The sequence below is a fragment of the Apus apus genome, chromosome Z, assembly GCF_020740795.1.
Source record: "Apus apus isolate bApuApu2 chromosome Z, bApuApu2.pri.cur, whole genome shotgun sequence".
In the NCBI taxonomy this organism is placed as follows: Eukaryota; Metazoa; Chordata; class Aves; order Apodiformes; family Apodidae; genus Apus; species Apus apus.
In genome coordinates, this window is record NC_067312.1 from 25,507,132 (window position 1) to 25,520,888 (window position 13,757).

General features: G+C 41.7%; 1 protein-coding gene across 1 annotated transcript in view; it reads right to left on the minus strand.

The window, feature by feature from the left end:
• Positions 1-921: 921 nt before the first annotated feature.
• PDE8B (phosphodiesterase 8B) overlaps positions 922-13,757 on the minus strand; it is a 40,679-nt gene continuing 27,843 nt past the window's right edge. Inside the window, exons 11-21 of the mRNA XM_051642889.1 lie at positions 13,282-13,359; positions 12,310-12,386; positions 11,317-11,481; positions 10,505-10,550; positions 9,935-10,070; positions 8,904-9,102; positions 7,771-7,988; positions 6,655-6,790; positions 3,214-3,381; positions 1,608-1,737; positions 922-1,088 (exon numbers count right to left, since the gene is read on the minus strand). Of these exons, the coding sequence (XP_051498849.1) occupies positions 973-1,088; positions 1,608-1,737; positions 3,214-3,381; positions 6,655-6,790; positions 7,771-7,988; positions 8,904-9,102; positions 9,935-10,070; positions 10,505-10,550; positions 11,317-11,481; positions 12,310-12,386; positions 13,282-13,359 (1,469 nt within the window). The 3' untranslated portion in view covers positions 922-972. The remainder of the gene's footprint in view (positions 1,089-1,607; positions 1,738-3,213; positions 3,382-6,654; positions 6,791-7,770; positions 7,989-8,903; positions 9,103-9,934; positions 10,071-10,504; positions 10,551-11,316; positions 11,482-12,309; positions 12,387-13,281; positions 13,360-13,757) is intronic.

The following is a 13,757-nucleotide window of genomic DNA, read 5'->3' on the forward strand; positions in this document are numbered from 1 at the left end:
TGAATACTTTTGATATCACAAAAGACACCAGCATTTTATTAGGAGGGAAAACCAGTACAAATTTTAATGCTGTTATCAATTGTAACCTGGAACCTCTTTTTATAAAGCGACAGGTTCATCCTAGAAATAAGTAGCACAATATATGCACTTATAATAAAATTTAGATCAGTTTGATAAAATTGACCATATGTATAAACACCGCTTTATACAAAAGGATTTGATCAAGTGACACAGTGTTTTTTTGTGTAAAATTTGATGAAATAGTGCATGGTGACATTTCTAAGATGGCAGAGAAATGTAGATGGCACCAATTATCTAGAACATGCTTATTTTCTTCCATTATATTGACCAATTTTAAGAGAATTTAACTTCTACTGAGATTTTATATGGAAAAGAATGAAAAGAGAATGCTTGGTAATAAGAAGGTTGTTTTCAATGGTATGGGGCTTGATTTTTACTGCAGCCAGTTTACTGAGGTTTACTTGTTCAACTGTGCATGTTCTCTTTAGAACTATGATTCGGAGAACAGAGGAACATTTATAGATTTGGAGCCAGTTAATGTTAGGTAAGTGGAAAGTTTTGATGCTTATTTGTCAACCCACTCTGACTTGACTGGTGACTCGATTACCCTTCTGTTGAGAAACGGTTGTGAAGTGTTAGTGAATGCAGTTGTATCAATAACAAGATTTGACAAATGCATATTCACTATTAGAAATTAGTTTCAGAAATACATTTTCTGCCACAAAATGTTATTTTGAAAGAGCACTTTTCATCTGTGGATTATGTAGCCTTTTTTGAAAACATTTTTCTGTAGAATTCAGAAAAACTTAAAAGTGATGAGTAGAATATTTCTTTGTTGCCACACAACCTTAATTTCACTGGAAATGAAACACCATCCCTCTTGTAGCCAAGTCAGTAAATGATTCACAGTGAAACTGGTAGATCAAGAGGTCTGTTTTTCTTGCCTTAGTGTCAGTTGTTGTTTTCTGATGGGAGCCTGAGACTCTTGCACTTTAACTCATCCAGTATTTTCCAGTGTTTGTAGTTATTAGCCAAGTGTTGCATCAAAACAGGCAGATGTGCAAATGCTGAAATGAACAGGAGAACAGTTGTACTAAGTATACAGAATGGGCAGAAGAACAGCCAAACCTCTGAAGTTGGCATTGTCCTACCCTTATTTTGTTCCTTCAGTGGGAAAAAAAAATCAGTCTCTTTCAAGCAAACCCCTTTCTTAATTTAATGATGACTCTATTAAATTATGCTAACACATAACCACTGTGGTCTCAGTTTCTGATGCTCAGGGGAAATACATTGCTAAAGGAAAAAAAGACCTAGATGAAAAAAAAGCTTAATTTTAGGTCATTACTTCTTCCTTCTTTACATAGATTGTCTGGTAAGCACTCAACTTCTATAAAGCTGGTGGTGTGTTGTGTGCAGTGGTGTGTGCTTCAGCAGCATCATTGCTTAGATCCTATGCTCTACTGCTCACAGACAGGTACCACCCCTGGCAAAAAAATGGACTGAGGGCCAGTCTGAGATTATTCATTTTAGTCTGTAGAAATGTCTGCCTCAAAGCAAGGGAAAAAATACAAAGCAGAAGCACTTACCATCCCATGCATCAAACATATCTGTTATAAAATAATCAATGAAGGAAATTTGAGACTTGGGGATGCTGCAGGTGTTTCTATCAAATACTGGCATTACAACAGGCAGACCCTGTCTCTTCTCTTCATCAGTCTAAGGAAACAAAACTCCAGTTAGCCCCTAGAGCTCTGCAGGAGATTTGAGACAAACCTTAGAACCTCTGAGGTGAACTGCCTTAGTTTCATATGCTTTCTTTCGTCTGGAACAGGGACTGAAGTCAACAGCTCTTCCCTTCCACAAGTTTGGTGGTTTTTTTGTTTGTTTGTTTGTTTGTTTGTTTAGTGCTGTGACTGCTCTTAGCTCTGGTGAGACAGGAGAGACTAATGTGGCGATTAGGGCACACCAGCTAAAAATGGAAAAAAGTGCTGGACAGTCCTTTAGCAGAGGACAGGTTTGAGCTCTCCTTTTTGTACAACTTGGTGGCTGTTCAAACAATTTGTCTTCTAAGTAAGAGGCATATTGCTGTTGTTACTTTCTCTGCTTTTATGGGTTTATAAGATGCCCAGATTCTTATAAAGGAGTAAGGGTATGCCCGTTAAATCTCTGTCTACAACCAAAAGAGGGCTAGTTTTATTGCCCTCAGTATAGTGGAGGAGCCAGTCACCTCAATGATCTTAGAACGTAATTACAAAAAACCTGTTTTAAGTAGTATAGACAGCACCTTATGCTGGAATTTGCAGCAGAGCAGTCCCCACAATTCCCAGATGAGGTGAATGAAGAGCAGAACAGTTGTTGGCATCTCACATTGCTGCAGGTAGGCTAGTGCCCAAGACTGGCAATTTAAAGCTAGCTTATGGTAACCTTGACTGCAAGGGAGATACAACCTCACTGATCATTTTACCTAGGAAGCGATTGAGTATTTTCACTACAATTAAAATGAAATTCAGACATGTCCCAGGCACTAACTACTATTTTCTTTCAGTAATAACTATAATGGGATGGTAGGCATCCCCACTTTTCTGTCTCTGAAGTCATAGCTGCTGATTTCCACATCATTAGTGGCAAGTAAAAGCTAAGAATCTATCATTTTTTCAAATAAAGAACTAGAATAGTGTTTTGCTTTCAGGAAGCTGGTGCATTTGTGTTAGAAAAAATGAATATTAAGAAAGGAAGTTGAATTTCCAGTTCTGTCTAGAGAGACCACCACAGGTGATGAGCATTGACACTGCCCACATGCCTCCAGTACTGCCTGCCATGACAATGGTCCAGGTGCATTAGTAGAAGAGAAAGGGCCAGCCTGATGATTCTGCTGAGGGCTTCATCAGGCATGGATCCTCACGCTTCCTTCAGGGAAGGTATTGGGACTAGAAGCTAGAATGGTGACAGTCTTGAATTTTGGCCAGCCAAAGTGTAAAAACCACCTTTCACCATTCTGTACTGCGAGCTTTGTGGTAAGCAAACTAGCTAACTTTTGACTTCTTTTGCATGAAAGCGAGGGGCCAGTTCTGACTGCTGACAAAAAGCGTGTATCTAGACTCCACGATGATGCCAGGCAGACCCCATGTGGATCCGCAGACCAGCCTACATGCACTTTCTTACATAACAGCCAAGTTGTAAAAATATACATACCTGTGCAAAATACTCCTCTGAAATCCTCCCTGCCCATTCGATACAAAGCTCGAGGGGGCGGCATGGATTTGCTACATCTGCACATTTGATCATCATGCGCTTGATCAGTGTCTGGTCATCTGGAAAATTCTTGATATTTGCTGTACATTCACAGTCGCTGCCTTCGCTCTGTGAACGAGAGTTGGTTACAGGGGCTGGTGGCAAGTTTCCCTGCTGGCAGGAGGAGTGAGGGCATCGTTACCAGCTCTACTGCACTTAAGCAGTAAGTGGGCACCCAGCCTGACATCTCCTAATTTCACACAAAGCACCAGGAATTTGGAGGAGGTGGTGATGTCTGAGAACTACAGCCTTGCTAAGTAACTAAGGATAGGATAAGGATTACAGTTTGGGAGAATCTCATAATTAATAGCAAAGTTTGTGAAATAAAGGAATCACATCAGCTGGGGTGAGTTACCTTCCACTGCATTCCAGCCTTGCCCTCTTGGAACAGATTCAGCATATGGGATGCATCCACCTACTGCACGCTGCTAATTCCTCACTGATGAGCGTTTAAATTTGGGGATGGTGATGGTAGAGGGCTGCTTCATTAGGTGAGTTTCTAGAGTTTGTTTTTCATTCCTAGATGAGAAAACTGAGGCAAGCACGGGGAGGGGGAGGGGTGGGGGTTGCACAACTGTCTCCTCTCTTTTGCAGGCAGAAAAGCTGGTCTGTGCCGTTCAGTTCTGGGATGTTTGCAAATAAAATTGCCTTGCTTGTGCCAGACTTTGAACCTCCACCTTGTAATACTTCTTGGTCTTTATTACCAGCTAGGGTGAAGCCTGAGATCAGTGAGATTAACAGTAGGACAATGCAGGAGTGGCACACTGACTGCAGAATGTCTCTGTTTGCTAGGCAGTAAAATACCACATCATCTTCTGGGTCTTGAACTGTTTAGAAGGGCATGGGTGTATTATCTTCCTTATCGAGTAGTAAAAAGCCTACACTTCAGGTCACTATGGCATTAACACTATTCTCAAAATAATATATTTGAGTAATTATGGCCTCCCTTCACTGCTAAATTCAACTCTCGAATAAAAAATTGAACATAAATACCTGTTACCACCATGGCTAAATTAATGTCTTTGTGGTTTATGGGGAGATATTTTGCAGTGGCTCTTGCCAGTTCAGGCATTAATCTTCTAACTTTATCTTTACCAGTGAATTATTTATTTTTTTCAGCATTGGTAGCTCAGCAAAGAGCTGCCAAATTATCCCTGCTCCTTAATGGCTTTTCAAGATCAATAACAGTGAGAGCCGCTGTTGGGAATAAGGAACAGAGCAATTTAATACGCTAGGGGAGGACTAGACTAGGTATGAGGAAGAATTTCTTTACTGAAAGAGTAGTTAGGCACTTAAGGGCATGCTGGTTTTTTTGTCAGTTGTGTGATGTTGTTGGTTTTGTGGGGTGGGTGATTGTGTTTTGGTTTTTGTTGTTGCTTGTTTGGGTGGGCTGTGTTCTTGTGTTCTCTCTCCCAGCCCCTGGTGGACAGTTGCAGTAGGTTATTTTAGAGGTCTTTTTCAACGGTGATGATTCTGTGATTCTGTATTACTGGGGAAAAAAACAAGTCTGTAATACAAGTGGTTCTGTGTTTCAACTTTTCTTGCTCTCCAACTCCTGTGCACTTTGAAATAGCCTCTGATAAAAACCAGTAAGATGAAGAAGAGTGAGTCAAAGAAAATGTTTTCTATAGGTTAGAAAAACTAATTGCAGTAGACTGCATGGAGAGCATTCAAAAGCTTTTTAGTAAGTGCTGGAACAAATGCAGTCATGGAATAAAAGGGAGATTCCCAGAAATGTGTTCAGAGCTTGGAAGCACAGTAGTTCCCAGTAAGGATTGTGAATCCAAATCCTACAGGCCAATGTGGGGATGCCGCAAAACTGGAGATTTTTAAAGGGTGGAGATGGAGGAAACATTTCAGAAAAAAAATAAAACTGTCAGAAGAAGAAACGAAGCACTGTGAGAAGCCACATTTCCCAGTGACAACTTAGAGGGCTTTTTTAGAAATAGGTGGTTGTGGGCAATGGTCCATCTTCCCTCCCCCCAGATAAGACTAAACAGATGACTCTGCAACTCGTGACAGTGGTCCACAGGTAAGCACAGAGAAACTTGAGAGCACAGTATTCTGCACCACCCACCAATGTGGATTATCCTTTCTTCTGAGCTGCAGTCTGTAGTGGGATCCTCACTGTCCTGGCTCAGACTGTGCCTCGAGGGCAAACCTGTGAAGCACAGCGCCAGTGATGTGCTGGGAGCACAGTGCACTAACAGTGACAGGGTCTCCAGCAGTGCTCAAAAGACATGTCCCTGTGCTGTGGGACTTTGGACCCTGAAGATGGTCAGGCTAATTCAGACTCAGCACTACATCCAGTGAGCCAGCCCTCCAGAGCTTGGAAGTGCTGGGGAGTACAGTGCAAAGTGTCCACAGAGCCAGTGGAGTTGAGCAGCACTAGTGATTTCCAGCTCAAACTGTTGGGAGAAGAGAGCTCAGTGGTTCCTAGAAGCAGGTCAGCTCAACTGACATGAAGCTGTCCTTCAAGTCATAAACCCCAACTGGCCCTTGACTGGTTTCTGTACCCATGACAGTTTACAGTGCAAAAAGTCCAGTTATGGAGCTCTGACAGAAGCTACTTTTATTTATTTTTAGTATCACTGACGTTCAGTTTGGTTTTGGTTTTTTTTTCAGTGTTTCTAACAAAGCACCACTTTTGCTAAGCTGTGGTAAGATGGTCTTTGCTTAGGTAACTGCCCTGGAGAACAGTGTCAGTCACTGAGTGCTCAACCTTGAAAAGCAACAACAGGATCATAGAATTATTAAGGATGGAAAACACCTTCAAGATGATCAAGCCCACCCATCAGAGAAGGTAAAGAGGGCCCTGGGCTAGGAAACTCAAGGGGCATCTTGTAAAAGATGATGGCTGGTGATGGAGTATTAAGTTGTCTAACGGACAGGAGTAACAGCCCAGACATCTCAGTAGAGTCAGGAATGGGGATGGGTTGGAGAGGTCTCGGGAAGCAATGGAGTTATTCCTTGTGGCTTGAAGGTTCCAGATTACATAGAAACAAATCTGGCAGGGCAGGTTGCTCAGCTACCACTCCAGGCTGAGGCAGATCCCATTGTTTGGGAGCACAAGTGCTGACCTGGCTCCATGCACAGAATTTTGCAAGTACAAAAGCATCTCCTTGCATGCTTTGTGAACACTAGGTGGCTTTGAAACCAAGGCTTATAAAATTGTTTAAATGAGCTGAGGGCAGAGCCACATGTAGAAAACAAGAAAAAAAAGTAGTGTATTTGGGGCATTATCACAGTACAATTTAGTATGTGAATGAAAATGGTATTAAAAGTTCTCTTGGAAGAACTTCACTGAAATGTCTGAAGGTGTAAAGTCCTGCAAACACTTACGTGTGAGCTAGTCTCCTCAGATGCCATTGGCTTGTTGATGCTGTTTACAAATTTGTTCACATGCTCAAAGTGCTTCGTCATCTCCGTTGCCAAAACCATATCAATAATGGCCTGGCGCAGTGTCCGGTAGTGATTTCTAGGAAAAAACAGTAGTTCCTGCTCACAAGCCTGCCAGACAGAGCTCTGTCCTTTCCTTGTTCCTGCACAGACAGTGCTGCAAGACACTGCTTGAGTCCTCATCCACGAGCTGACAACATCAGAATTACAAATGGTTTAGGGTTGGAGTAATGGACTAGATCATGCCTCTCTGGGTTCCTCTAGCTCTGAATTCCTGCAGTGACTTTTTTCTGTTATTTTAACCTAATGAAAACTAATCCCCTGAAGTCAATAAAAATTTACAATTCCATTTCATCATCCTGTAACACTAAGACACCTTCTCCAGGAATGGTACCAACACATTTCCATCTCACTGTATGCTACCTTGGAACTCAAATCTCATTTAAAAAACCCACAAAAAACACAAACAGAAAACAAACCCAGTGTTAGATGGGGTAAACAAACTCATTGTCTGTTTGGGGTCAGGTCCTTTCCCTTTCAGATCGCTTTCCCTCCCTACCCTGTCCCTGCAAAAGCTAGGCTGATGGCAGGGGAACTCCCAGGATACATGCATGCCCAGCAGACAGGTGTCTCCAACTTCCTATGTGAATGCAGCAGTGCCAGAAGGAGTGGTGCCATAAGCAGGTAACAGCACGCAGCATCTGGCTGCTTGGGTGAAAACGTGCGGCCCAAAAATGTAATTTCCAGGTACCTGCAACAAAAAGGCAGTGGTTCAAGGTGCAGCCTTGTGGCTGCCAACTAGACAATCCCAATGTAATCCATAAAAGATTATCAAATGTGTCTATATGCTTAAAAAACCACCAAATTGGAAGTCAGTGGGGTGAAATTAAAGCCCTAAGAAAAATTCTTTCTACATAGGTTTCTGGAAGGGGTTAACTATTGATGTCTCTGTTCAAATTATATTCTCTGGTTTAGAAGGCAGGCTCTCAATCTGCCCCAAACTAAAATCCAGAAACAAGCAATCCACACATGCACAGTCCCCTTGTCCAAGAAACTCACCTGTCAATATTCTTGAAAATGTTGCATTTGCTGTCTTTAGTTGTAAGCTGAAATGCCAGGGCAGCATGGTGACTCTCTAATACAGCTGTGTCATTGTAAAGGACAGCTAATTCGCTGCCTGCATTGCACAGGAAGGAGTTGGTCCGTCCAGGGTGGTCTACGTCATGAATGGTGGCAGCTATTAATGCAGCCACCTCATCTAAATGGTCAAGGCTTCCCTACAGGAAGAGAGGAAAGTTACAACGTGGCACAAAAATCACAGTAAATAATTTCTGGTCATTTCCAGGTACCCCAAAACAAGTGTAAGCTTGAGTGCAGGCATTGAACGTCCTTGCAACTAATTTCCACTATGTGTGCCAACACGTCACCTACTACAAAACTCCCCCTCCCACCAGGACCCAAACCCGCTTTCCTTAATGAAGCTTTTTACTGTGCTGTCACCTAAGCAATATCTTTGCATTCAACCCTCTAATGGTGGATCGATCATCTAGTGGTGTCCTTCCACTCTCTGTGCTTGCCTGAATGTCCCTCACTCTGCTCTAGCACAGCTTGTGTTTTAGGATAAGGTATGATATTTCTCTTGCAAGGGACCTACAATCATCCAGACCAACTGCTTAACCAATTCAGGGCTGACCAGAAATTAAAGGATGTTGTTAAGGGCATTGTCCAAGCTTGGAGCATCAACCAGCTCCTCAGGAAGCCTGCTACAGTGTCTGACCACCATGTTGGTAGAGAAATGTTTCCTAATGTCCAGTCCAAACCTCCCCTGGCACAGCTTTGAATCATTCCCATGTGTCCTGTCACTGGAGACCTGGGAGAAGAGATCAGCACCTCCCTCTCCAAAGTTTCTGCAACGCTTTATCAAGAACCGTTTCTAACAGCCAGTTAACAAGAGGTAGAAAAGAATCAGGTTTCCCCCACTATTATTGCTACTTAAAAAAGTACATTCCTTACTTGTATAAACAGACTTTAGAGAAACTTTATGGTCCTGCAAGCATCACAGGAAAAGACGTTAAATGACTTTATGAAGCCAGGACCATTATTTAAGTAAAAATCTGACTTTTGAATGACAGACATAAAATGGCAAACACACCAAAATCCTATCCCAAAGGACTTCTAGGTAACAGCTGTACCTTAACTCTCTCCTTCCCAAGAAAGAAGGCAGTAGCATGCAGGACATCTGCCGCGTGTGTGGAGTTGTGGTATGAGTTGGAGGAGTGGTAGTTGGCTTCAATCACCTGCAGCCACGCTCGCAGCGTTGCTTCCGAACAGCTTAAAAACTCAGACACCCCAAACCGGGCAAAGACTTTTAAGCCCAAATACACTAACGGCCTGAAAAACAATAGAAGAAAAAAAGCACCACTGTAAAATAGGAACTTCTGACATTCTAAAGAGATAGTTTTGAAAAAGGAATCAACAAGACCTTAAAAATAAAAGGTGGGGAGCAAATGTTAAACGTTTTTAAACTGCACATCTCTAACCTCTAAAAATCCCAGCCAAGGTTGCAAATTATTATATATATCATCCTTTCACACATTTAATTACGTTTTCTAGAAATGGTGCAGTTGCACTAGAGTTTCAACATTCTTGTAGCTTCAGAAGAAATTCTTTAAAGCTCAGGTCTTTTGTGTTTTTAGTATCTAACAATCAATAAAAAATACATTTTTTTCTGAGGAGAAAAAGCAGACTTTGAACATGACATGGACACATCCTGAAGGCTAAAACACCTTAAGCCAAAACAAAAAAAAACCCAAAGAAGTTTAATGTTTCAAATAATCCTGTGCCTTCAGGAGGTTCAGATTTCTACTTCCTGACTAATTGAAGTCAGCAATATGCAAAGTATATTGTTGCTTCTCAGAGCAGCTCTTAGGATCAGGTTACTATTTCATGTCAAGCAAGGCAGAAGTTGAATGGGAAAAAAACCTGGAGGGCTGCAGATGGTGTCAGGGAAGACAACAGTCTGCAAAAGGCTCTCTGTGGCCTGTGTGTGCTTCTTAGCCATGGTGTGTGCCTGGCTTGTTAAACGGGGCAAGTGCTATCAACACACACACACACACAAAGAGTTCTCACAGATCTACTGTAACTTGCTTCATTTTTCCCAGAGCAAAGCACTACAACTCCTCAACAACCTTTTTCTGGACACCCAGGGAGAGGAGTCCAGTACCTTTTATTTGTAACAGCCTCCAGCTCAAAAATGTTGAAGTCCCAGCTTTCCTCGTTATCCAGGAGCTGTGTGATACACGGCGGCACATCGTTTATGGTGTTTGGCACTGAAAGGTGGCTGTGGCTCAGGTTCATATCTGTTGAAATGAAATTTGGGAATTACAACATTTCTGGATTTTTTACCCCCACATGTAGAATTCCATTTAGAAAACAACTCCTTTTCAAGAAAAACAACACTTTTTCTTGCATGAAAATGTCTATAAAAGCCTATAATATATATGGCTTATATTACAAATAATTTAGATATAAACAAAAAAGTTCAGTGAACTTTTCTTTGAGTGAAAATTTAGGTTCTTTCCTAGTCTTATTTTTTACAAATTGAAACATATTGTTTTAATTATTTGAATCTGCTTCAGCTCCAAAAGGGAGGCAGTCTAGCACTCGTTCTGCAGTCACTTAGACAATTTCCAAATACATACATCCTACTGCAAATTAGCTTGGAGCTCTGTGTCCCTAGCATCTAGAAAAGAAGTCACACGTGTGCAAAGGGAAATATAAAATGGTGGCTTACTCTTAGAAAACACATACTCATTTCCTGACAGTCCTCTCAAACCGTCCTGAAAAAGCAAGTTTATCACAAGTTTTAGGCAGAGTATCCATGCATTATTAATTGCTAAAATGCTTCATGCACTTTCTTTAGTTACCTTTCCTGGATGCTACAAGAACCATCCCTGTTTTGAAGTCTTTCAAAACAGACATGAAAGGATCCCAGCAACACTAGTATGACAACTCCAGAAAGGATATTATTAAGTATTGAGTATATTGCCCTCCTTGACCCTTGGCATCTGCAGGATTTTATAATTCAAATTAATCACTATAATTTATTTTTCATTGTCTTTATATTATTGTGACAAGGATTAGCTTAGTGTTAAAAACTTAAGTAAACCATGATGAAATCTAGGATGTCTGTTTGGCAGACAGTGTTGCTGCTGTTACAGGACTGAAGTCAGAACTTTATTAAAGTAACCTCACTCTTAAACTGGACCAGCTGTAGAGCAATTCTTCTAATTCCATCTAAACCTCTAGGGTTTCTAAAATATAAGTCCTGGAGACAACTCAGATTGGATGTTGCAGTTTCTAGTGGCAACCTTACGTATTCACACCTGTGTGTGTCCACTTACATGTGAGGATGACTGCACCCAATGGCCATATCTCACTACACCTTGGTGCCTACTGTTAGTAGAAAGGGCAAAATAGTTAAGTGAAATGGTGATGAATTATTAGTCCCCTTCCCATTGCCTGTGAAATTTTAGCACAGCAGAGCACTGAACTGTGATGTAGAACCCTAGTTGCAGTAATTTCAACTTTACTAATTTTACTCACAGTCATCAGACCTCCAACAAGATCACTTGTGTGAGGATCTTCGTCTTTGGTACCTAGCTGAGGGGAGTAAAGTTCTGTTGTTCGCAGGATTTCCAGAACTCTGTCCAAGGCCTCTGCTACTGTGATGGGGCTGTTTTCCTGGGCAGTGTTAATTATATTAATAACCTGAAAGCAGATTAAGGAGGTAGGTGAGGAAGACTAAATGGTGCTTTTGTCTTTTCTTATTACAAAATCTTTATTCTTGGCTTGATTATGCTAATTCCCATTTATCAAATGCTATGTAATTCCCCATAACCCTTAAAGAACCACTCTGAACACGTACATTCCCTGGTGTCCATCTGCTACTTAGAACTGGCAGACTCCTGAGAAGCAAAAGAAGAAGGGTGTGGAATATCTGAAATAGTTGCAGGTGGGTGTATCAATAACTAGCCATGTCTTTCAGCATAGCCAGGGTTGCTCAGAACCAATCATTCAGCCCCCAGAGGAAAATAACCAAACAAATGAACTCCTGGGTGTGACTCAGATATCCTAATATAGGTTGTAAACCCTTAATTTTCTTAATGTAAGAGGAAAGGGCAGAGAGCAGCAACAGCTAGGCTGTGGTTGAGGGAGAAGACTGAGAATAGCTTGCTTGCCTCCAACCTTGTGTCTTGGCCACAGCCTGGGAATGCAGCAACAATACAGCAGCACCAAGGACTGCACATGTTATCCTACACAAACACAGCCCAACAAAGCAGGGTCCCTTTCCTGCCACAAGCAGTCCATCTAGCAAGGACAGCCCTTTCCCCTTTTTAATATTCTTCCTTATGAGTAGGATTTGGAATGAGGTAATGAGATGTAGGAAGTGGTAAGTAAAAAAAAAGGAAAAAAAAAATTATTCTGTTAAATACAAGGTGCAGGAAACCCCTGGCTGTCCTGTCACAAATTACATACTTCCCTATGAGAGCAGCTCCAAGCTCTATGTTTGTGGAAAACACAAGGCTCAGGACTCACCTTTGTGATAGGGGCTTCTATTGTCATTGAGTGGATCCTTGCCATGGAAGAGTACCTTCGGGTCTGTAAACTTGGAGCTGCCATTAAAGAGAGCACTGTTTACATGACACAGAATGTAAATCAGGTGACAGCATTTGAAGAGTGCAGAAGGCTGTCACTGGGGAACAGCTTGACAGAATCCAGCCTCATCTCCCCATTTCACCTGCATCTCCATTCCTGCAAATTCTTGCTTTACTGTTTATTGCACTGTTGTCTGCCTCCTTTGCACCCACTCATCACCTCTGATGTCAGTTTTTCTGTCCATTGTCACTTCAGCTATACTGAAACAAAGCTATACTTAAGCTATACTTCATACCCAGTACCTGCCACTCTCCTTTTGTTTGCAATGTCAGACGTGGCTCCTCCTGTGACAGTATGTGCTTGTATGTTCTTCATCTCAGTGACACAGATGCTCTATTGAAACCCATTCCTGCTCCCCATAAGCTGTGCTTCTCGCACTACCTCCTGGGGCAGAAAGAAATCTCTGCCACCACCGTCGCAGCCCCAGCAAGCGGTCACAAATTGGATCAGTACCAGAAGGGCAGCTCGCAAGTAACCAGCAGCAATAGATTGCCTCATGTTCCACACTAATGAAAGTAAAATACTGTTTTGGAAGCCCAAGCTGCAGCTTTCAAAGAAACGTAAAACTGAGGCTCGTAGTTTCACTCTTTGAGCAGGCTGCTCCACCCCGTGGCACAGCCACTCCTCCTCTCTGCAAGGCCGCATGCTTTTTGTATCAATGCTGGTACTCGTGCTGGGGCACGGTTTTGCAAATCTGAATAAAGAAATTTTACAGCATTTTTGAAAGACTGAAGTAATCTCTGTTTAATCAGCTATGAATCTGTCTGGTTCCTCTTTAATTCTGCATTTTTATTGCCTAGGGCAATTCTGTTCTTTATTTATAACATCATTCTTGATGGTTTACTTTCTTACCATCACTACTTTGAGATGTTATTGACTTAACATCAGTTGAGTCTTTCCTTCTGTTCTTGTACTTGAAGGAATGGGATTCTGTAAATACAAACCAAAAGCTTTAAAAATTAATCAAGCAAGATGTCTATAGAGTATCCTTACTCTAAAATTCTGAATATTTAATTAAATTATCTCAATGATACCACATAAGTGGGGGAAATACTGTAATCTCTGCACATCAGAACAAGGTACTTGGTGTGTATCAATTTACAGCAACTTGTCCAAAATCACCTGGAAAGGTGTTCCACGAAGAAGTCAGGGTGCATTATGGAGCAGCGGAGTCACTTCACCTAACTTTAGCTGCCCAAAAGCAGCAATCTTCCAGATTGTCTTTGCTGAAGATCATGCTTTAGAAGAGATGTGTCAGACAAGTGGGTTAAACCTCTCCTGCAAGCCCCTCTTGCTCTCCACTGACCACTGGGCAAGCCTGAGTTTAA